Source organism: Aspergillus japonicus, assembly GCF_003184785.1.
Source record: "Aspergillus japonicus CBS 114.51 unplaced genomic scaffold BO86scaffold_65, whole genome shotgun sequence".
In the NCBI taxonomy this organism is placed as follows: Eukaryota; Fungi; Ascomycota; class Eurotiomycetes; order Eurotiales; family Aspergillaceae; genus Aspergillus; species Aspergillus japonicus.
Window position 1 is genome coordinate 33,142 of NW_020291702.1, and position 22,810 is coordinate 55,951.

The following is a 22,810-nucleotide window of genomic DNA, read 5'->3' on the forward strand; positions in this document are numbered from 1 at the left end:
GAGGTAGCCTCCGATAATAAATTCTCCTTGATGGATTGATAATTCGATTGATTGATTGAATTGATTGATCGAGTTGGTTGTGAACGGGTGGGTGGGATGCCTGAGGAAGACCTCTCAGCCAGAAAGAAGATCCCTCCATCCAATCCATCCATCCATGCCATCCATACTCTTGTGATGGATTCATCCAACTCTGCTTGCTGTTGCTGCTACTGCTGTTGCTGCTTGCTTGCTTGCTTGCTTGATAGCTTGCTTGCTTGCTGGATCCTGAATTCGGCCAGAGGAATTCCTCCCTCTCCTTCCACCCCCGCATTATTCTTCTGATTCATTCCTCTCCCTCCCTGCTCTGATCGACTGACTAAACTTGAATCAATTGTCAAGTTTCTCGCAGCCAAAAAAAACCCAACGCCTATTTTTTGTTGATTGATTGACAGCCCAGTCAGTCAGTCCGTCAGTCTGCTTCCCTTCCATACCTTTCCCTTTCTTTTCCTTTCTGGTTTTATTATTCTTCATTTCCTCTCCATCTTATCGTCCTCATTTTGACATTGTATTTTCTCGAACATTGCTTTCTTCATTGAATTTATTTTTGGTGTTGTCCGCAGCGCACGCACTATAGGTTCAATCCTCGTCGATACCCGTTTTGGCCCGTCGAGGTGGTTGATTGCCTTTTCCCTTTTCCCTTTTCCTTTTTCTCTTTTCTCTTTTCCCACCCCATTCCGGATTACCCAAAAAGGCGCCCTTTCGTCTTGTCTGCCAGTCGAACTCTCACTCCCTCACTCCCTCTCCCTCTCTCTCTCTCTCCCTCCCTCCCACCCACACCCTCCCCTCCACCCAACCCATTCTACCTTAACACCACCACCACCTCCATCACCTCCACCACTTCCTTTTTCCTCCCCTTCTGCGCTCACCTCCCTCCCCTCCTCCCCTCAAAACACACCACATCCCTGTCGAGACTGGCGACACACTAATCCTTGTCTGTCCGCCTCGACTTTCTTCTTTCTCCTCATCGTCCTACTCTCCCTCTCTCTCTCTCTCTTTGATCCCCCTACTCCTGCACCCGCCTTCTCTTTTCCTTCTCGCCCCTCCTCCGATTCATTCGCCATTCCCTTCCCTCCGCTGCTCGACCATCCCCCTCCTCTCCCCTCGACTCGTTCAAGGGGTTAGAGATTCGACCCGCCCTTGTCATGCACAAGATCTCCAATTTTACGGGTCAGGCCCGTCATGGCTGGGAGCGAATGACACCCACTTTCGGCATGTCTCGACCGCACACCGATATGAGCTCCCACTCCCTTCGTCGACCGCACGGCGCACCTCCGATGACTCCGCCCACCGGCATTGATCCTACCGTCAACCTCTCCTTCAATGTCCCGTTTTCCTCCACTCTGGCCGGTCCCGATGCCGACGATGTCCTGCACGCGAGTCCTGGTGCCCTTCAGCGCTGGTCCTTTCCCGAGGGCACCCCGGAAGGAACCCCCGTCCACCAGCTTCCCGTCCATGCCAGCAATGTCGAGGCCCTGCGGAGGTTATGTCGCCAGATCACCGAGAGCAGTAACGGTCGAGTAGAGGCCGTTGTCACGTCTTCCGAGCCCAAAACGGTCCCCTCACTACAACGACGACCCCAAGGATTGGCGACGAATGTCTGTATCACCGGCGATGGAGAGACTGTGCGCAAGATGCGGGCAAGGGTCTTGAATGAGACGCCAATCTTGCTGGTATGGCCCCAATAATGGCCCTGTTTCGCCACGGCGACTTTTGCTTGCTCGCCCAATACTGATGATCCTGGTCTAATAGCGTTGTGCGACCGTGGATGTTGACGTCCATCTTATTATCGACGGATCGACCAAGAATATCCGTTCCAGTGTTTTGGAGCATCTCGATACCCTGGCTGCTTACACTGGCACCGATATCTTCCTCCTCAACCCCAAGATTCGCGACAACGATAGTGCTGTGATCTCCTCTTATGGCTATGCATCGGACAATGGGCTGGATCAGCGGTTCCGGGTGTCTATCTATGGTGACATGGAGAGCGCGGAGCATGCCAAGACTCGCGTGTTGATCATGATCGATCAAATTGTAGGTGCTTGCTATGGCGAAGGAGACGGTCGGGATACTAACAATTCTTAGCTCAAACGTCACGTGGATGCCATGAAGCTGGAGCTCACCATGCACACTTTGGTCTGCGGTCGGACTCGCAAGAACATCAAGTTGATTGAGGCGGCAACCGGAACGGCCATCTACTTTCCTCCACCCTTCCCGCGCATTTTTGGATACACGCCCCCCGGTGCCCACCGTCGCAGTGAGGATGAGGTTTACATTACGGGTGACACTCAAGAGCAGATTGCTCGCGCCAAGCAAAAGTTGCGGGAGCTGGTAATGGGGGTCAAGATCTACGTGAAAGATGTCATCGTCAACTCGAACAAAATCGACAACATCTTGCTTGATCGCCTCGACAAAGTCCGGAAGGTCATGGAGATGAACGGATCTTACGTTCACTTTCCCCAGCTGGGAATCCAGCGGGGTGTGGTTCGCATTCAGGGCACAGAGGTTCTGCACGTCGAGCGCACGGTTCGCGAGATCATGGCTTTGGTAGGTGCTATAATTGCTCGGGCGGAAGACCTTTCCATCGGAAGTCACTGACAGATCATGACAGGCCGGCCAGTTCTACAGCGCCTCGTGGTGGATTATCATGCCCGACCCGTCCCAAGGTGGGATCCGTGCCCCCTCCGCCGCCGACGTTCGTACCATGCTGTCCGACATCTGCAGCAATTCGGGTGCTGACGTCAGCTTCGACAACTTGACTTTCACCATCAATGGATCTGATGATGCTGTCAAGGCTGCGATGATGGTGATCAACCAAATCCCGTTTGTCCAGCGGAGCCAGTACCAGATGCGCGTCAAGATCGAACTCGCGAATGAGCACAAGGAGTTTGTCAGCGGCAAGAAGAACGGCAAGATCAACAAGATCATGGGACAGAGTGCGTTCATTGACTGTGACTGGCCGCAAGAAGCGAAAGGCTGACCCTTCCAGGCAATGTGCAAATCATTTTCGATGGTTTCAACGAGTACAACTTCTACATCGACGTGTGCGGTAATCAGTACGAATCCACCAAGAATGGCCTAGATCTTGTTGAACAGGAGATGCCCGCTTCGATCTCCTTCCATGTGCCCGATCAATATCACAAGCGAATCATTGGAATCGGTGGTCAGCATATCCAGCGCATCATGAAGAAATACTCGGTTTTCGTCAAATTCTCGAACGCCATGGACCGCGGCGGAATGGGCAAAGAAGACGATGATATCAAGGTTGATAACGTCATCTGCCGGACCCCTGCACGCAATGCCCAGAGTCTCGACTTGGTGAAGCAGGAGATCATGGACATGGTCGAGAAAGTCGTAAGTTTATATCTTGTCTGACCACTGGTGACCCTTCAGCTGACGCGTTTCACAGGATGCCGAGTATGTCTCGGAACGAGTGGTCATCAACCGCCTGTATCACCGTGAATTGCTCGCCCGCATCTCTGAAATCGACGAACTGGAGAAGAAGTGGAACTGCAAGATTGAATTCCCTAGTACCGAGCTTGCCAGTGACGTTGTGAACATCTCTGGACCGGAGTACCAGGTTCCGCAGGCGGTTGACGCCTTATTGGTATGTCCTATTCTACCTTTCCCGTGGTCGCAGTTCTAAGTACCGTATAGGGAATGGTCCCTGAGAGTCACGAACTCCTCTTCCAAAGCTCCGCAGAATTGCGAGATTTCTTCAAGTCCCCCGACTTCCGTGAAGATGTCTGCGCTAAGCTGAAGGAACAATACGAGGTTGACACCACCGTGGATACAACTTCGGACCTTCCGACATCTGACAGTGCCTCGGGGTCCTCTTCTCCCACTTTCGGGCCTGAAGACCGCGTGGTGCTCGGATACACTCGCAATAATGCCGGCGGACTGAAGGATGCGATCGATTTCTTGATCTCGCGCCTTGTGGCTCACGGACTTGACGCGACGACAGTCAAGGGCGCCATCCCGCGACCCAAATCCGACTCGTTCGAAGAGTCCTTGCCTTTCTTCGACTCCAAATTGTTGCAGCATGCTCCTGCCCCCCTCGTCACCGACTCTCCTACCCGACCCAACTTCTCCGATGAAACCAGCGAGCGCGGGTCCATTTTTGAGCGACTGCGCAAGCCTGGTAGTATCTCTTCTTTCTCCTCGTTCATTGGTCGCAAGAACCACTCGGCGTCTCCAGGATCTTTCTTTAAGCATGCGTCCAGCAATGCGTCGAAAGCGTCCTTGGTTTCGATGGAGTCCCGCGACAGTGGCTATCGCAACCCATGGAACGATTCCGGCGTGAACCTTGCCGAGGACGACCTGCCGGTCCTCGGAAGCTCTCACAGCCACAGCAGCAGCAATGGCTGGCCCGCGCGCTTTGACACGAAATTTCCATTCGGTACCGCGCCGGGGGACATGACACCCAAGCATGACCCGCGCGCCTCTTTTGACAGTGGTCGTCCTAGTACTTCCAATTCTACTTCTGGATACCCGGCCCCCATCGGGCCACCGCGTTAAAATCAATGTCAATTTGCAGCAGTATACCCCAAGAGACTTTCTAGTGTTTTTCTTTTGATATTATTTTGAGATTTGTTGTCAGCGATTTGTGTTTTCGGATTCTTCTTGATACCACAGAGTGCATGCATGCAATCAAGACGTCACAGGAAAAAAAGATATAAAACAGGAAACGGAGGCAAGACATGCAAAGCATACAAGATTGTTGTGTTGACATCTATCACCTACTCCTGGTCTTGTTTGGGTCTGCCCTCCCGGTGATATTCTCCTCTCTATCATTTTTTTCTTTCTTTTTGCCAGATGTTTGTTGTATTTTTTTTTTTTTTTTTGATCTTGTTCAGTTTAAGCCAAGGGTTGAGAGATATCCATAGGGGACCTTGGAGTGAGATATCATACGGGAAACAAACACGCGGCTGGTGGATTTGGCCAAGTTCTTTTTTTTTTCTTTCTTTCATCGAAACAGCTTTTTCTTTTTCAGACATGATACCAAGTGAAACGAAGGTGTATGCAAGGATTGACATACTGCCCTTGGCCAGTGACCGTGACAGTTTGTGTTTGTTTGATGGATTCGATTTGGATTGTTATATACCTGAAGATATCCAGATGTTCGTGTTGCGGCAGTGAAGTATTTATGTTGTTCTGCTTACTCCGTATTTCCCGGATGATTCGTAGGTGCTGCAGTTTTCCATGATGTGGGTGTTCGGCGCGATGTCGCCTGTGGTATATGTGCAGTCAGGGAGCTGAGACAAGCCGAAATATACCTATCTACGCAGTACTATACTGGTTTGCTCCGCGCTAAACCCTACCGAAAGAATGGCCCTTAGCATTGAAGAAGATCCTTACTGCGTGCAAACCTCACTACCCTCCTTACTAGGTGGATGCAAACACCCTTCCTTCCTTCATTTCCATACTCTAACGTCCGGAAAAAGGTGACACTGTCCAGAACCTCAACGAGCGTACGGCAGGGTCAATTATGTCCGTCTATGTGACTGTAGATAATCCCATTATCATCCTGGGGTATTGAACGAGAGACAAACCATGGAGAGAGACATTATGCGTAAGCGAGTGTCCAGGGGAAGGGGGGGTATCGAGAATTAGCATCCTGTCTTAGGGGCAGCCAGAAACGAATGGGGTATGCTTTATGCTTTGGAAATTCAAGCAACCGACATCGATGATCCGAGAAGGAGAAAAAGCGAAATTGGGGGTGGCGGGGTGTATAAATCAGAGCATTAAGGCATGGGCATGGGCATGAGCATCAGGACATCAAAATCAGATCACATCGAGACTTGAGTTTATTGGGATTCCGGGGGGGGAGGGGGGCGAGGTATAACGAGTGACATACCCTAAGCTGCGGGGGAATAGTCTGGGGAAGGGAGGTTCCGTATCCGTATCTTTTGGTCAAACTTTCGTTATATTTCTTTTTGGAGACGGGGTTTATTTTAGGGAGCGGACATATATCCCGGGATGGACGACCGAGTTTTGTGGGTGTGCTTCTGGTACAGTTCAGGCGAAAGTCGAAAGTCAAACTGTCAGAAGGCAAGTCCAACGGCCGAGTGTCGGTAGTTCTCGTAATACTGGGATTGGCGCAGGTCTTCGTACTCTTCTTGATCTTGGTGGTGGGAGGGGTGGGAGTGTCGCTGCTGCTGCGGGTGGTGATGATATTCGCTCTCGAAGATAGTGGGGTACACGCTGCGGTCTTCCGCCACCCGCGGGATGAACGGACTGCCTAGCTCTTTGTTGGGGATTCCCTTTGCAGCAGCAGGAGGAGGAGCCGGGCATGTTGCTGTGCTGCTGCTGACGCTGCTGCCCTTGAAGCCTCCTCCCACCCCTCCGGTTAGATTCGTGATCGAGGAGGCGAGCGTCGATCCGCTGAGGGTGCGCGAGCGGATGCGGAAGGGACTGCTACCCCCTTTCTGGGGAGGGTTCTCCTGTTTCAGCCAGGCGGGAGGGGAGGGGGCCGGGGACTGGTTTTTCGTGGTTGGGCTGCTGCTGTTGCTGTTGCTGCTGCTGGTGGCGTGGAATAGCCATTGTGTGACGCGGCCGGAGCGGGAGGGGGTTCGTTCGCGGTCGTCGGTGGGGGTTCTGGGGGGATGGGTGGAGGAGGCTGTGCTTCGCGATGATGCGGAGGTTTCGCCGTCTTCTTCTGGGGTGGGGATGCATGGTAGCGGCCTGTCCTGCAGGTTGGTCGGGTGGGGTGGTGTTCTGGGGGCTTTGAATGTTGTTGTTCTTGTTGCTGCTGCTGCTGCGTTGATGGATTGTCGGGGCGGAGCTTGGTTGTCTGTGTTTGTGCTTGGTACGATAGCAATAGCAGATGAACTGCGACTCGAGAAGTGAGGGATGAAGGGACTGCTTCTGCTGTTGTTGCTGGTGGTGGTGGTGGCGGCGGCTTGTGTCTCCCCAACACCAAGGTACTCATGCGCTGCGAGCGACGAACGACGTGATCCAGAGCCCACAGGCTTGCGGGGCAGCTGGAATGAGGACGACGGTCGATGCTGGGCTCGCGGAGTCGGCTGAGGCGGACGACTTCTCTCGCCGGCTAGGGCTACAGCTCGCGGAGGCCGGATGATGCTGACCGGGGAACGACGATCGGTCTCGAGGGAAAAGTCCTCGAAGTGAGGCAGGGCGGGCAGCTGGCGGCCTGGGGTCTCGAAGCTCAGCTCCAGCGGAGAGAACAATCCATCCGCCACTGCAACCTCGGCGTCAGGCCGGAAGGTCGACACTCGTCGGAAGTCGGACGGGGCGCTGATGCGGATGGGCGGCGCGGCGGTCGATTTCCTCTTCAGAGAGATGCTGGCCCGGCTCTTGCTTTCGAGCATCCATGAGGGAAAGGATGGCGTCCGGGGTCGGGGGCGTGGTGGGGTCGGAGCTTCATCGTAGACGAAAGGCTTCATCGGGGGAATGAGACGCGGTTGCTGGGTGTGGCATATCTTCATCTCCCGTTCGGCACCTGTGAGGGAGATGGGAATTATTCCCAGTCAGTGACTTACTGGAGCTGGGTTGGGTGGGTTGTGTTGTTTTGTAAGGCTGTGAGGCGCCGTCTTAGGGCTGTGTTTGTGTTTGGAAGGTAATATGCTCAAGGCTGGACCGATGGGAAGTAAGACATTACCTCTACGCTGCATGGCTTCTTGATGATGATGATAACTCTCGTCGTCATTCCCGGCGTGCACGCAGAACGAGCAGGAGGATATCCAGCCAGTGAACATAGATCCTGCTTGTTCAATTGCCTGCTTCATGGCTGCCAGCGCATCAAATGTGTTGATCCATCATCCAGTGGATCCGGCGAACAGACAGTGGGGGGGAGGGACCAAGCAGCGTGAAATAGAAACACGAGATGTCAGACAAACCTGCTGACGAATTATTGTAGAATTGAAAGCTGCGAAGGTGAATGAAAGGCAAACCACAGAGGGGGGGTGGAAAGGAAGGAAAGTCAAGTCAAGAAGCACCCTCTCAGGCCTCCAGGGAGAGAGAGAGAGAGAGAGAGAGAGAGAGAAAGAGTAGGGGATAAGGGAAGGGCAGACGGGCAGACAAACAGACCGACAAAGAACCAGCAAGATAAAGACCTGATGATTTAACTTCCCCCCGAGACCAAACACACACACAAAGAGACTAACTATACACTACGGGATTGCTTCAGATAGAAGCTCGAGCATCAGCCATTTCCCTTGGACTAATGAGGGGCCAGCATGAGGCAGAAGATGTGACGGTCGTGGTGCCATTCCTGTTGCCCTAATCAAATGAGGGACACCAATAGCGGGGAAGCAAAAGTCCCTTTCCTTCCCCCTCCTCTTCCTCCTCCTCGCCAGCGTGTCGGGCTGTCGATCAGCCATCATTGATGAATGACCATGTCAGTCCTCCTATCAATCCTGGAGAAAGCGTGGTGGGCGCGTAATGGCCGGCCGTCATTTGCTGGGGGACCAACCATCAGCCCGAGTGACAGGAAAACCCCGTCACATCGTCACTTGCTGGGCTCGTTACGCAAATGCCCCTGAGTCCCTGACAGAACTGACAGAAAAAAAAGAGGGTGGGTTAATCAAAAAAAGCACATGGCTCGGGTACAGTACACTAGCCTCCTCCTCTGCAATCATCGTACAAGCCCTTTATCTTTATACAGTACAGCTTTCCTCCACCACATCACATAAATAATTTGATCTCGAAACTATTTCCTGGCGTTTTCCTGGCGCTATCACCACACATGCAACTTCATTGGTCCTACAGCTCGCTCTTCGCCACCTACCGGCCCCAAACATTGTCTTCTTCCAGGTCCCCGTAGGCCCAGCCCTGTCTCCTGGATTCCTCTTCCTCATCATTTCCTTCGGGGTGAAGTAATGCGTGGAAGTCATCGCCATGCCGTTCATCGACCGGCTCGCCCGTTGGTCTCCTAAAGTCGATTGTTAGTGTCATATACCCTTCGCTAAACCAAAACAATACATACTGGAAGTGCCGGTGTTCGGGCTCGACCGTTGTGGAGCCGAAAGCCCTCTGCGCCAGCTGTCGTTCCTCCTCCTCAGCCTTCTGATCCTCGACAACAAGATCCACGATTTGGCTTGGGTGAGAGGCGTAGGAGGCCGCGGAGTTGGCTCTCTGCTCAGCGTAGCTTGCACGCGGGCTGCGAGAGGCTCCAGCGCTACGATGGTTGTTATCGCTACTAGAAGGGCGCGGCTTCTTCTGCTTGCGGGATTTCTTTACGACCCCTGATGTCTGTCGCTGTGGTGAGGCTCGCTGACGTGCGAGGCGCTGCTCTGCTGGCACCTCGTTCGCGGTGATCACGGGGTACTGCTCCAATCAGCTGACCATATCTCCTCGGTTAAGGGGGTGAAGCGACCTACGTTCCAATCCCCAAATTCCAGCGCTCGAGCGTTGTTGAACAGCCTCTCGTCATCTTCATCCAGGGTTGTCTCCTCCATCTCATTGTGTGAATGCATGCGACTCAGCGTGCTACTGCGCCGGTCCCGGCTGCTGCCTTCCGACCCGGCCAACAACGGTGTCCGGCTGTTGATTTCCCCAGGGGTCGGGATCCAGTACTTGGCTTTACCACCACGCTCATATCTTAGACCATGCATCACACGCCGGACACGCGAGTCAGATTCTGCATGTGCGATGATGTGGTCACCTGAATCGAAAAGACGGTACTCGTAATTGTCACCACGTATCGTCATCTTCGTATCCTCAATAAGATCACGGACTCCGAATGCGTCACGAAGCGCGTATTTGACGGGCATCCGGGCGGCGGAGATCGTCGAATCGGCATAATCATGCCAGGAGAAAGCGTACCAATGCGTGAGAGCGAAGAAGGGCATCTCAAAGCAGATCAGGCTGTCTTGAATGGCAGCCGCAAGGTTGTCCGGTGTGTAGCCGGCAACCCCGTTCGATAACGCTCCCAGCCATTGCAGGATTGACAAGAAGAAGCCCTGCCAATAAGATGCGAAAATTATAAGCTTGACACACAAGAACTTAGGTACCGGACGAAATGGCGCTAGATCGTTATGCAAGCAAACCCAGAACATAGCTAGAGAATAGAGGCTGACAGTAACGCTAACGTTGTACACAATGCCGGTCCACAGATACCCGGAGGTCAGGCCTAGGTAGCCCTCCTGATAGGTATCGGTCGCTTTCATTACAATAGATATAATGGCGAGAATGGGTTTGAGCCAGGCATACTGAAGAATGCCGCGTTTGACGGTAAGAAAGGTCTGCGGGTCAGAGATGTCGACTTTAGGTAGTATGTGGTTGAGGGGCCAGGCATGTTGGACAGGAGGTCGTCCATGGGTCATGATGATTAACGATCGTTCGCCGCCGAGAAAGTTGATAAGCAACTGAAAGAACGTATAGATGGTAAATGCCTGGAGAATGTGCTGTTAGCCCGTGACGATGGGAATCACCAGAAGGCAGAGATCTACCTCATAGACATCACGGATCGGATCCAGCCACATTGCTGCTTGTAAAGATATGATGCTGGCCCATGATGAGACCGCGTATATGGGGACCCTGAGCTATCAGTCAGCTCCACTCAGATCCGAGGCGGAGGCGGATACACACATCAACAATATACGGACAACATAACGCTGGAGTAATGGTTTTCGATAGTTTTTGCTAACAACCGATCAGCGCGTGATCTAGATAGACGAGCGAATGGAAAGTCGTACGTTTGGAGCCAGATGGACCTGGATCGGGTGAAGCGATTAGCATCTGAACCATGATAATGATATCTGTCTGCCTGGGGATCAAAGGGGGAGGGGGGACGGGGGGAGGGGTTGGAGGACGAGGAGTCTTCGTACAAGAGAGAGAGCAGAGAAGCGACCAACGAGGATACACCTGCGACTATCACTACAGCTCGAGCCAGACTCGAGCCTGTCCCACCGAAGGAGGAAGTGGTGATGCTCATCGTCAACAAAAGTCGCGGTGGATTGCCCGCGTACGCCTATGTATGCGACCACCGCCAAAGCATTCCGCAAGTCAATCCCAATGATGTTTCGAACAGGGCATGATCCGATCAACGGGCGAGAGTTGAACAGTAATCAGAAATCAGAAATCTTCCAGCGATTCCTTGTCGGATTTCAAACAAGCGCCCCTCGCATGCCTGATGGTCAGCAGCCAGCAGTGGTCGTGTGGGTGTTGTGCGGTGAGAGAGAAGTTGCGTAGACGGAGACGGATGGGGACATTCCTTATCCATCACTGGTTCCCGTCCCGTCATTGCTCCTCTTCCTCCTGGCCAGCTCCTCTTCTTCCCCCCGTCTCTTGGAAGACACCGCCCAGACACCGCCCAGACACCGCCTAGACTAACTTAGTCCCGTCTAGCCAGCCCACTTCGGGCCAAGCTCCCTTCTGCCCCCTACGTACTCCGTACCTACTTTCGATTACTACTCCGTTCAGTACAATTACTACATTAAATCCACAACTACCTCAAATGAATTTCAGTTTACTTATTATTCTACTCCATACCAGGAGTCGCAGTCGCTAAATCTCGTCGCACTCAGAAGCAGATTTTCAGCGCTTCTCGGTTCATGGACATTTAGCTTGAATCCTTATACTAACCAGCTGTGGGACATTTGTCCTGCTTGGACTCTGCCGCGGGCGCATCGCATTGCCTGTTTTGCGGCGTCATCATGTCCGCTGGTGGTGAACGGTTTTGGTGATTGCGAACATGGCCGGCACAAGTTTAACTTCTTTGTCCCTGACCCCAGATCCAAGCTTCAATTGGTCAGTATTCTTAATGCATTGATTATTTGCTTAAAAATAACAAACGGCATAGGTTCTTCCTCTTGGAACTCATTGTCTCCTGTATTCTGTGAGTGTTCGACCCGTGCGATCGCGGAGACCGGGCTACTAATCACTTCACCAAGCGTGCTCTTCTTCCTGCTCTACTTCAATCGACTGTTCGCGACCCTCGTCTCCTACGGAATCCGCGCGTATACCTGGCATTACTACCGCGCCTATGTCGACATCCGGGCCCTGCAGATCTCGCCCCTGGGCGGGAGGATTTTCTTCAAAGGCATCCGATACCACGGCGTGAACGAGACTATCTTTGTACATGGGGGGTTTATCACATGGCACTACTGGAAACGCACCGTGAGACGGACGGATGTGGCGGGCCTGGATTGCAAGGATCAAGCAGCGCAAAGAGAACATGCCTCCGGAGTCGCGGGCGATGTCGATGGCAGAAAAACAGACAGTGGGGAACAAGGCGGACCGAAGAATGCGGATTCTCTTCCTTGTCGCATTACCGCAAAGGTCTATGGTCTCGAGTGGTTCATATACAACCGGGCTCCTGCCTACGAGGGCATCTTGGCGGGATTCGATCCAGCGAATTCGTCTCCTTCAGCTACCAAACCACAATATCCCGAGAGCGACACGCTGGATCCGAGCTTAAAGGAAGGTAATCTGGAATCATCCGTGGCCGGATCTGCTCGCGCCGAAAGCCAAGGGAGGCCGGCTACACCTGGATCGCAGGGCACGGCTGGGTCGGAGCAGGAATTGGGGGATGGCATAGTACGGTTCCTACGACTTTTGCCTATAAGATTGGAATGTGACAAGGGTGCCATTGTCATGGGAAATGAGAACACGAGATCGGTTTTGACGACCACTTTCGACAGTGCTACTGGTTTGATTGAGGCCTGCAATGCTGGCGCGCTCGACTTGTACCGACAGGTGTTCTCCTTCAATTTCAGTCACCCGGTGATTCAGATGCGTCCAAATCCAGATTTCAAGCAGAACCAGCTGGCTGCTGCAAAGGGTCTTGGGTCGGCCGAAGAAGACCAAGCCGGAACGAAGCGCAAGCGAAATCCTATCTTCAACTACAGGTTCCAGAAACGACGAGTCTGGCACAGTATCCGTGATTTGATACCCTACTTTCAAACGTCGGTGGAATCTTTTCATGTGCATCAGAAGCATGCCGATCCTGGACCTAGGAATTCCATCGATTTGGGCAGTGATACGCGCTGGGTTGGACTTTCGCGATACCTGGACGAAAGCGCGCAAGATGACCACGAGGAGTGGGGCCCTGTTGAGTATGGTCGATTTTCGACGATCCTTGACAGTCCTGGAATGTCCGTGGCTTACTACTGGGACGTTCCAGGGTGTGTCAAGACCTTTCCACCTTCGGAACTGTCATCGCTGCCGGATGCGACATGGAGAATCAACAGAGCCCCGCCTCCAGAATGGGGTATAGATGTCAAGGTCAATGGCGGCACTATCAACTATGGCCCCTGGGCTGATAGGGAGCGAGTCGGTCTACAAAATGTTTTTTTTCCAAATGCGTTCCGGAGCTCGGAGCCGTCCGAGCCTCTGAACCCTGGAGAGACGAGAAAGACCACGTTGTTTACTTTAAGGGTTGAGATTAATGATGAGCTTACACTGCGAATTCCTACTAGGGAGCCATCGAAAGACTGGCAATGGAAAGGCCGTGCTGATACAATAAGAGGCGTTTCGAAGCTAAAGAAACAGAACAGTAGGAGGCAGTCGCGTGGCGCAGAAGGAGAAAAAGGTCATATTGGTCCAGATAGACGACCTTTTGGGTGGTTGTCGCTTCGTGTGGCTGGTGATTCGACGATCCGCTACAGCATGGATATGTTAGCTTCTACATCAGGATTTCAGAGCCGGCTTGATCTTGACCTCCGAGAGACCAAGCTGATGTCCAGTGTCAATCACGCGTTATTGTGGCAGTGTCCAAGGCAACTGATCGCTTGCGACCTGTCCGTTCCTCTCTCCTGGAATAGCATGCGTACCTGGAAATTCGATATCCACAGCGATGACATGGAGCTGTTCTTGCTGCGAGATCACATCTTCCTTATCACTGACCTTGTTTCCGACTGGGCATCCGGGCCACCTCCGGAGTATAGCACATTTGTCCCCTTTATCTATCAGATGAGCCTGTCTTTCTCGAATTTCCAGTTGTTCCTGAACGTCAATGATATGAACATTGTCAACAATCCGTCTGACTTGGATGATAATCGCACATTGGCTATCAAGGGCAATAAGATGACCTCCAACATCACCATCCCCTTGAATAAGTATAGACCTGAGGAAAATGCTATTTCCTTCGATGTCAACCTGGGGAATGCTGGTATTGACTACTTGACCCCCGTTTGGGATACTATGCACGCTTTCCTAGCGAATAAATCCACTGCTGCACTCGAGAAGCTGACTATCGACGGCGTGTACAACTATTACCTTACTACATCTCCTGAATTGGTGGATACGCTGGTTCTGAACGTTGACGGCTTTTCTCCCAAACTCTACCTCTTCGGATTCCTGATTCGGTCCTTCATGACCATCAAAGAGAACTATTTCGGCGAGGAGATGCACTTCAAGACGCTAGAGGAATATCAGGAGCTCGCCTACCCACAGGAAGACGCCGGAACCCAGCTTGGGGCCAACCCTCACAGGCAATCGAATGACCTAGACGTGATTGTGCACGTCACTGTCAATAACCCCTACGCTCTTCTTCCCGAGAACATCTACGATCAATCGAACTGCATCAAGCTTACCGCTGCATCCTTGGAGGCGGATTTACGATTCACAAACTATTACATGGATTTGCATTTCTCTATCGCACCGCTAAAAGCAGCCTTAGAATCAAGCAGATCCGCGAGCTCGCCTACCGTATCAGACACGCAGCTATTCATTGACGGCGTGTCTGTTTATGGTCATCGTTTGTTTGGTCTTCCCCCCGCAGAACCAACGTATGTTTGCAACTGGGACTTCGATATTGGCCGCATCATCGGGGAATGTTCGACGGATTTCCTTCGCTGCTTGACTGGAGCGCTCAAGAGCTTCGATTTTTCATTCGACAATGAAGAGAACGCACTTCCGCTATTGAATCCGTTGCAGCTCCATGATGTTACTTTCCTACGAGCCAAGGTTGAAGCCGTTCATATCTCCGTCCTCCTGGAAAGGGCAGCTTTGGTCTTAAGTACTGGTCTCGTGACAACGAATTTCAATGATTGGGCAAACACGAGGTTTTCAAAGCGCATGAGCCTACTTGTCCCCGACCTCTCGATTGCTGCCATTGACTACAAGTTCATGGAGTTGCCTGGAAGCTTGCCTGGCCAAACCTTAACCCCTCTTGCTCTGATCGAGTCTACTTTGAATCTCAGAATGGTGCAGCAGAAAGCAGATGCCAGCGGAAGCCGCAAACTACAGCAGGAGCATGTTAAGCTTCATGATCAAAGAACACAACGCACCCCTTGGCTAATCTTTGACTGGGAAGACATTGAACCTCGCTCACTACAGGTGGCTGGGGACGAAATATCTTCACCTACAATTGCCATACCTACCATGCCCGAGCCAGTCAGCAAGTACCGCAGTGTTACCGGTAGCGCGTCCTCATTGCGCCGTTTCTCGACAGCAGGAAGCAACCGCAGCTTTAGGAGCTTTTTCGTGTCGTCGGAGGTATCGAGTGTGAAGAGCGGCCGCAGAAGGCAACCCTACAGCTCTAATTATGTGGAATCCCCGCTCGCAGAAAGAAGGAATGCAAATTCTTCTCGATCAACAGTTCACGGCAGGGATGTCGATCGGCAACGCGCTGGCCAAGACTATTCTGAGGCTGCTTTAGTTGGAACCGATGATGCATCAAGCCCCTGGTCTATGCCAGCGTTTTCTCTTCACAAAATAAAATTGGATACTTCCCAATTACCTCAACGACCTGCCTCGCGTGCTAACTCGGTACAAAGTGACTATGCTGATGTCAAACTTGGCCATCCGTTCTCTCCTGAAAGTGACGGAACGACCCACACAAATCTTGCTATAGAGTTGCCACTTGGTATCAGGAGCTTCTGCTCTCCTGAATTTCTTCACGTCGTGTCTGCATTGGTTGAAAAACTGCAGCCGAATCACCCTAGCGATATCATTGACTCTCTCCAAAAGGACATTATTTCAGACATCGTGGCATACGAGAAATCGATGAACAGCCCGCGGAAAAGCACCAGCATTGCCATCAGGGCCCCTTACTTGCTTGTTAAATTGGTGAATCCCGACTCTGATGTCATTGATGAATTTAGCTTTCGAGACGAGTATAGCATTGTGGTCTCGCATCTGAAAGCAGAGGTTAGGACTAAGATCCAGAGGCGAAAGGGAGATCTTGTCGCAGGAGTCGATAAGAGCTCCACCGTACATGCAGCTGCAGACGGCCTTTCGGTCTCGGTGCAAGGCTGTCGCGCTGATGCTTACCAGGAGAAGGCCGAACTGAGCTGTGTCCTTGGCGACATAAACTTCTGGCTCGTGATAGGATCTATACAAAGGTCCAACTTCCAAGTCAGATCTTTCGAGACTGTGACTTCAACCAAATCTGTGGAACACCTTGCTTCCCTAGTCAGCAGAACCACGACTATGATTGACTCCATCGCATCGTCTTTTAAACATAGCCTCTCTATCGGTGAGAAGCGGCTGCGTTACCTCGTCTATTTTCTCACACAACAGGCCGCAAACATCCCCGATCCCTCTTTTCTCGTCCGTATTTCATACGTGCTTAGAGTTGCGCGAACCCATTTACGGCAGCATGATTCATGGAAGATCATATCTCGACTACGCAATGTATACAAGCACTTGCCACCCGCCCAAGCGTCTGAATTGACCCAGAAATGCTTGTATGGAGATTTTGAGCTTCCATCCAACGCTAAGGATCTGGTGCTTTCAAGCTTCGACCAGTGGCGAGCCTGGGACCTGGCGCACGTCGAGAAGAGCTACGTGATGAGAAGCGTGTGGCATAGCTCTGAGTCTGATACCAAAGAGACCGCAGCTGCCATGCTCTTTTCTTCGACAGTGAAACTTTTCCGTGTCTCCATTGATCCTGGTCCAAGGGAAAGTGATTTTAGAATACAGGATCTAGCAACTGCTGTCTCGCTGAACGTTCCGAACGATAGCCTATCGGCTGAGAATCAAGACCAGAAGGACCTGATTATTGTGCAGTCGTACTGCTCGTCTTCCGGTCTTCGCTTACGGTGGGAAATCCTCGACCTTGTGGAAGGAGTTCTGAAAACCATGTCTACAGTGACACTTGAGTCTGCACCACCGGCACCGAAGCACGACAATGGCCCAAAGAAGCCCGTTGAATTCCAGCTTGTTCTCGGGGCTGACCTGGGCTCGATAACGCTTGATGGTATCAACGTCAAGCTAGCGCTGGCTGGAAAGTCGCTCAGAAGCTCGCTCGTTCATAAATCTCCGAGCTCCGGGATTTCCGAAACGACAAGCTTCTTGTGGAGTGCGAGCGCTTGCTACTCCGAGATATCCAGCAACTCGAAAGTACTCATGATGTGGAAGCTTTCGGACCCTCATATGTATGGTTCTCGAGTGTCGGAGGAAAATGAATCCGGACTGGATAACGAATGGATGATCGCGGCGTCCTGCAAAAAGCTTCGCTACAACATGAAAGAGGACCCGCTCAGCCTGGCACACATAGCTGATCGACTCATAGAGGACGAGGTGCGATTCGTCTACGAGCTTATCAACAGCGTGGAGTTCCCGGCACACCAGCAGGGCCCTGTAACTCTCACGAAGCCGGTCCACAACAGCTTCCATGTCGCAGTATTTCTGGACGACTATCGGTTGAGTTTCTGTGTATTACCTTCGCTGACTTATATCATCTCTGGCGAGGTGGCGCGAACCTCTATAACGCCCAGACGAGGGTCCAAAATGGAGATAGACTTCGACTTGAAGAGGAACCTTCATACTTTTCTTTCGAACGAGGGTGGTCAATGGCACTCTCTCTCGGCACTCGAGATCCCTCCGATCAACGGCCGGATCATTGCCGATCTCTCGCCCGGCCGCACGGAGATGGAGGTGGATGTCACCATTGAAGTGATCCATCTCGAGGCCAGCGCCGTGCGGAGTCTATTGGGCGCGCTGACAAGGCCAGAAGTCTCACATTTCATGGGTGATCTCAAACAAAATGTGGACACCTTACAGGTTCATCTTGACCATGTCCTTGCACTTAAAAAGGCTCCGCCGCAGCGGAAGGACTCCGCAAGTGACCACATAGTCCTCTACAAAGCGCGCATGACCATGGCTGGAACCAAGATTCATGCGACAGCGCCAGCGCTCAACGGAAACCATTACTCGGCGGATCTGGACATTAGACTTGGGATGGTGCGCCTACGCCTGGACAACGGCTTGGAGGCCGGACACCCGATGGAATATTCTGAGTTCCACGTCGACTCTTCGAATCTAAGCTTGGATCTGAAGAAGCAAGATGTATCAAGAAGCCGATCCTACTGCAGCTTTGTTGTTGATGCCAAACTTCAAGGAACATCTATGCAGCGAAACAATGGCGAGATGAGGCGGGTGTTGCACTTGAGCAGCACGAAATTCAAGGTCGATCTATTCCCTGAAAGCGCTGCGCTGCTCGTTGACTTAGCTGCCCACCTCCAAGAGCGCATAAAGACCTTGGACCTCTCCCATGAAGTCAAACGATTCAAGAAGCTACGGCGTCGGGGGCATGCAGAACCGGACCGAAAGTCCTTGGAAGTTCCTCGGATACAGGTAGATGATGCCGGTTCGTCCGATGAACTCTTCAATGCGATTTATTCCTTGGACTTTCATAATATTCAGCTTGGGTGGAACATGATGACAATTTCTTCTGCAATACCAGAAAACAAGTTGGCTGATCTGGTGTTCTCTATCAAACGGGTTGAGCTGTCAAATAAGAAGACAAATGCTGCCAAGCTTCGAATTGAAGACATGCAGTTACAGATGGTACCAGTCCATGGTAACCGGAAAAAGCGTTCACTCAACTCGGCTCTATTGCCGGAACTGGTCTTCAACGTTGCATACGCTTCCGTGGGTAAGGAAGTCCGATTAGCCTTCCAGGCTGCTGGAAAGTCATTGGATCTGCGAGCTACCTCGGAGTTCATACTTCCTGCCAGCATGATACGTGATTCGATTGCCTCGGCTGTCCGGACCATAAGGGAGGCCAATAACATCCTGGTATCGAAACCATCTGGAGATAGCGTGAAACTACGCCCGATCTTTGGAAACAAACGATTCCGCTCTGTGCTGATTGACGTTGACTTTGCTGGAGCCACTGTATCCCTTCAAGGGAGGCATACAGAGGATCAACAGACAATGCTGACTGCAAGTCTTAAAGGAAACCAGCTTCCTCAATCAGGGTATGGTCAATATGTTCAGGGAGATGGCGTGGCCACGGCGACTTTCAAGGCCCCAGGAGTGGCATTGAAAGTGCTATTCGAGGATAATGGCCGTGAGAACCCGGCTCTTAACGCGGAATTGAAAGTCGATGCGTCCACGAATGTGCTTTATCCCAGCCTCGTTCCTTTGATCAAACAGGTAACAACGACTGTAAAAGAGGTCATGGGAGATCACCCAAGGGCCAGACGACCTTCAAATGCGGTGATGCTACAATCGCAGAAGCTGATGTCAGAAACCCCACTTGCAAATACAGATCCGGGATCCATTCTTGGCCGTTGCAAGTTGAATGTCGGAATTTTGATTTGCAGGCAAGAGTTCAGCTTGAGCTGCCAACCCATAGCTCGTGTCGCAGCCACCACGCAATTCGACAGTGTCTATGTCACGATCAATACAGTGCAATCTGACGAGCAGGAGCGGTTTCTAGCTCTCCTGGTGGCTTTCAATTCCCTACAAGCATCGGTGAAGCATGTATACTCCAACGAATCGACTGCGAGCTTTGAAGTGAAGTCTATGGTCATGTCCATCATGAATAGCAAGCACTTGGGAAGTTCAAAGGGCATTTCAGCTGCTCTTCGAGTCAGTCCCATGAATGTCGCACTCAATGCAAAGCAGGTGCAGGATCTTCTGCTATTCCGCGAGATTTGGTTCCCGTCCAACGATGAGATAAGCCCCAAGCCTGCCTTCCAGTCGCAATCGCAGGACACGCAAGCCTATATCGTCCAGAGGTACCAACAGGTTGCAGCAACCCCTGCCTTCCCTTGGAATACCACGATCGCAATTGAGAAGCTGGAAATACAACTTGACTTGGGATCTACGCTGGGCAAGGCGCAATTTGCAATCAACGACCTCTGGCTGTCGACCAAGAAGACGTCCGATTGGGAGCAAATCCTTTGCGTCAGCTTCCACACAGTAGGCATTGAGAGCAAAGGCCGGATGAGTGGGCTGGTTGAACTACAGACCTTCAAGATTCAGACCTCGATCAACTGGCCCCACGACCAGCAAGACAACAGAACTCCACTCATCCAGGCGTCCATCTCCTTCAGCCAGCTGGATGTGAAAGTCTCCTTCGATTATCAACCTTTCCTTATTGCTCATATCTCTCAGTTCGCGTTTTTCATGTACAATGTTCGCCCTACGGCCGATGCGCCCAACGAGCGGCTTTTCAGTATCCTCGATGGAGATCAGGTGCAGGTGTTTTGCACCAGCATGACTGCCTCCCAAGCCTTGGCTCTATTCCAGGCTTGGCAGCGACTCGTTCAAGATAAGCAAGCAGCGTACGAAGCATCTCTACAAGACATCGAGCGGTACCTGCAACGAAAGACTTCCGTGTCCTCGGAGAAGACCGAGACAAGCTCACGGGAGATCTCCAAGCCCACTAAGGAGGAAACAGAAGAAGCACCCATTTCACTGCATACCGGAGTTGTGGTCAGTATCAACGTGGTCACCATGGGCGTCTTCCCGCGCTCGTTCTTTGACAACCATGTCTTCAAGCTGGAAGCACGGGATGCCCAGGCTCGGTTTGATGTGTCACTCGACCAGGGCAAGATCCATAGTGCACTGGGTCTGACCTTGGGTCAGCTGCGGGTTGCTCTATCCAACGTTGTTCGTTCCGGTTCCATGGATGCGGACGAGCTTCTGCTTGTCAGTGAAGTTGGCAATCGTGTCACTGGATCCCGAGGAGGCACGATCCTCAAAGTGCCGCGACTTGTGGCTCGGATGGAGACCTGGCAGGTCCCAGGATCCCACCAGATCGAGTATATCTTTCAAAGCACGTTTGAAGGCAAGGTCGACGTCGGATGGAACTACTCCCGCATCAGTTTCATCCGGGACATGTGGGAATCGCACTCGCGCGCGTTGGCCTCCCGGCTCGGTAAGCCGCTGCCTCCGTCCGCGGTCCGCATCACGGGGGCGCTGAATGCCGACGGGGGCGGTGGCGACAAGAACGAGTCGCAGGAGAAGATCACGGCGGTGGTCAATGTGCCGCAGTCGAAGTATAGCTATGTGGCGTTGGAGACGCCGGTGATTGAGACGCCGCAACTGCGCGACATGGGCGAGGCTACCCCACCGTTGGAGTGGATTGGGCTTCAACGGGACAAGCTACCCAACATTACTCATCAGATCATCATTGTTACCCTTCTGGAGCTCGCGAAAGAGGTGGAGGATGCATATGCAAAGATACTGGGGTCGTCGTGATGCCATGCAGCTTTGCCTTACATGGCGGAGGTGTTGTAATGAGACGTCGAGTCTGTGCGTGAGCCGGTGTTGGTTTTACCTATCTGTGCTGGGCTATTGGTTCGAAGGACGTGCTTATTGGTACGTGCCTTTTGCTTAGGCAACCCCTTTAGACTGTATATAGAATTGTTCATATCTCTAGCGTACATGTAATGTATATACTATAGCAAAAACTAATGAGTGTTGACTTGTGAAAGGAGAAGAGATGTCCCACCTGATGACTTGGTGGCTGTTGATAGAACAATTCATACCTGCCTGAGGCACCGACACAACTCGGAGGAAAGCGGCACAGGGTGGAAGACGCAGATTGTGAGGGCAGTGGAACCACCGACCGGCCGGGCAGGCTGTAAGTTGCTGTACGGAGGAGTACTGCTGCATCCAATGCATCCAATGCATGCACTCCCCGCCATCCTTAACTCCGCCGCCCAATTGTCCGCGAGGCGGTGAACATGGAGGGGGGAGTTTGCCTGTCAGCGACGAGGGGCATTACCATACCATACCGTATGCTACCTACTAGCTCAAATTCCTGCTTCATCCTTGAGCAGCTGTTACAATGAACTGACCTACAGTGCAGCAGGTCAGGATGATCATGAATGGATGAATGCATGAGTGGCAGAAAGCAGTGTGTCAACCACTTCCACAGCCTGTTCGCCTCCAATGAGACCACTCCCACCTACCTGATACAAGATGGAGATTTTCCTTCCGTGCTATACGTCAGACCAGCAGTCAGCGGCAAATCAAGAGGCTCCATCGGCCCAGAATCCACGGTCCAACCAGAGCAGACAGCTCTGAAATCATGATATCAACCCCAAGCCTGCGGTGGTTTTTCCTTGCCACCTCGGGAGCGAAGCATGCATTTTGGTTACTGAAACTCTGGGTACGTCGGGAGTTTAAATGGTGTGTGAGCAAGAAGAGCAGAGAGTAAAGCACAAGAGCTGAAGCTGAGCTGAGCTGAGCTGAGCTGAGCTATGATAGCTCAAGTACTGTTCCAACGACAGGTGATTTGTAGAGGGGATATTGTAACCATGGTCTGCTCTGATGCATGCTATAGGAGAGACGGACTCTATCTACTCGTACCATGTACAGTACGACAGTACTGAAGTAGTCACGGGTAAGCAAGTATAGCCTGTCGGGAGAAGATAGAGGACTGCCTGAATTTCGGGTTTACAGTGATTCAACGGTCAACGGTGACTCCCTTCTCTTTGTCATCGGAAATGACAATCGCATCAGACCACTGGTAGAGTAGTCTTTTTTCTCTTCTCTGACTCTTCAGTGCGTCCCTTCTGATGTTTCAATTCATCTCCATGGAATGATGGAGGACAATAATGATGATGGCAAGAGAGCGGGCACCCAAATGGGATAGGATACAGTAGTACCAGTACGGTATCAA

General features: G+C 52.0%; 4 protein-coding genes across 4 annotated transcripts; 2 read left to right on the forward strand and 2 right to left on the reverse strand.

Moving 5' to 3' along the window:
- Window positions 1–805: 805 nt before the first annotated feature.
- Window positions 806–4,880, forward strand: BO86DRAFT_392202 (KH domain protein). The gene is made up of 7 exons (XM_025672757.1): window positions 806–1,709; window positions 1,789–2,070; window positions 2,122–2,583; window positions 2,648–2,972; window positions 3,026–3,390; window positions 3,446–3,643; window positions 3,694–4,880. Exons 1-7 carry the CDS (start codon window positions 1,182–1,184, stop codon window positions 4,552–4,554), a joined length of 3,021 nt encoding a protein of 1,006 aa, XP_025523816.1. The 5' UTR covers window positions 806–1,181; the 3' UTR covers window positions 4,555–4,880.
- Window positions 4,881–6,080: 1,200 nt separating this feature from the next.
- On the reverse strand, window positions 6,081–7,784 carry BO86DRAFT_421977 (uncharacterized protein; the record flags this gene model as incomplete). Its single annotated transcript, XM_025675309.1, has 2 exons — window positions 6,081–7,498; window positions 7,658–7,784. The coding sequence occupies 2 exons, from the start codon at window positions 7,782–7,784 to the stop codon at window positions 6,081–6,083; spliced, it is 1,545 nt and encodes a 514-aa protein (XP_025523817.1).
- A 794-nt stretch (window positions 7,785–8,578) lies between these two features.
- BO86DRAFT_392205 (OSTA/TMEM184 family protein) lies at window positions 8,579–11,218 on the reverse strand. Its single transcript, XM_025672758.1, has 7 exons — window positions 10,827–11,218; window positions 10,695–10,712; window positions 10,588–10,641; window positions 10,449–10,536; window positions 9,378–10,391; window positions 8,984–9,324; window positions 8,579–8,929 (listed from the first exon to the last, which is right to left on the reverse strand). The coding sequence occupies exons 1-7, from the start codon at window positions 10,931–10,933 to the stop codon at window positions 8,782–8,784; spliced, it is 1,770 nt and encodes a 589-aa protein (XP_025523818.1). The 5' UTR covers window positions 10,934–11,218; the 3' UTR covers window positions 8,579–8,781.
- A 237-nt stretch (window positions 11,219–11,455) lies between these two features.
- On the forward strand, window positions 11,456–21,381 carry BO86DRAFT_369682 (putative fermentation associated protein (Csf1); the record flags this gene model as incomplete). Its single annotated transcript, XM_025670251.1, has 3 exons — window positions 11,456–11,748; window positions 11,801–11,836; window positions 11,892–21,381. The coding sequence occupies exons 1-3, from the start codon at window positions 11,693–11,695 to the stop codon at window positions 21,379–21,381; spliced, it is 9,582 nt and encodes a 3,193-aa protein (XP_025523819.1). The 5' UTR covers window positions 11,456–11,692.
- Between the last annotated feature and the right edge of the window lie 1,429 nt (window positions 21,382–22,810).

What these genes read in the sequence shown, in the direction of transcription:
- BO86DRAFT_392202 (XM_025672757.1), top strand. Translation starts at nt 1,182, where the DNA reads ATGCACAAGATCTCCAATTTTACGGGTCAGGCCCGTCATGGCTGGGAG. An exon ending in TTCGCGAGATCATGGCTTTG is followed by an intron (nt 2,584 to 2,647) that starts GTAGGTGCTATA and finishes AGATCATGACAG; the next exon opens with GCCGGCCAGTTCTACAGCGC. An exon ending in TGGACATGGTCGAGAAAGTC is followed by an intron (nt 3,391 to 3,445) that starts GTAAGTTTATAT and finishes CGCGTTTCACAG; the next exon opens with GATGCCGAGTATGTCTCGGA.
- BO86DRAFT_392205 (XM_025672758.1), bottom strand. Translation starts at nt 10,933, where the DNA reads ATGAGCATCACCACTTCCTCCTTCGGTGGGACAGGCTCGAGTCTGGCT. An exon ending in CGATCCGTGATGTCTATGAG is followed by an intron (nt 10,392 to 10,448) that starts GTAGATCTCTGC and finishes CACATTCTCCAG; the next exon opens with GCATTTACCATCTATACGTT. An exon ending in TGGAATTTGGGGATTGGAAC is followed by an intron (nt 9,325 to 9,377) that starts GTAGGTCGCTTC and finishes TGATTGGAGCAG; the next exon opens with TACCCCGTGATCACCGCGAA.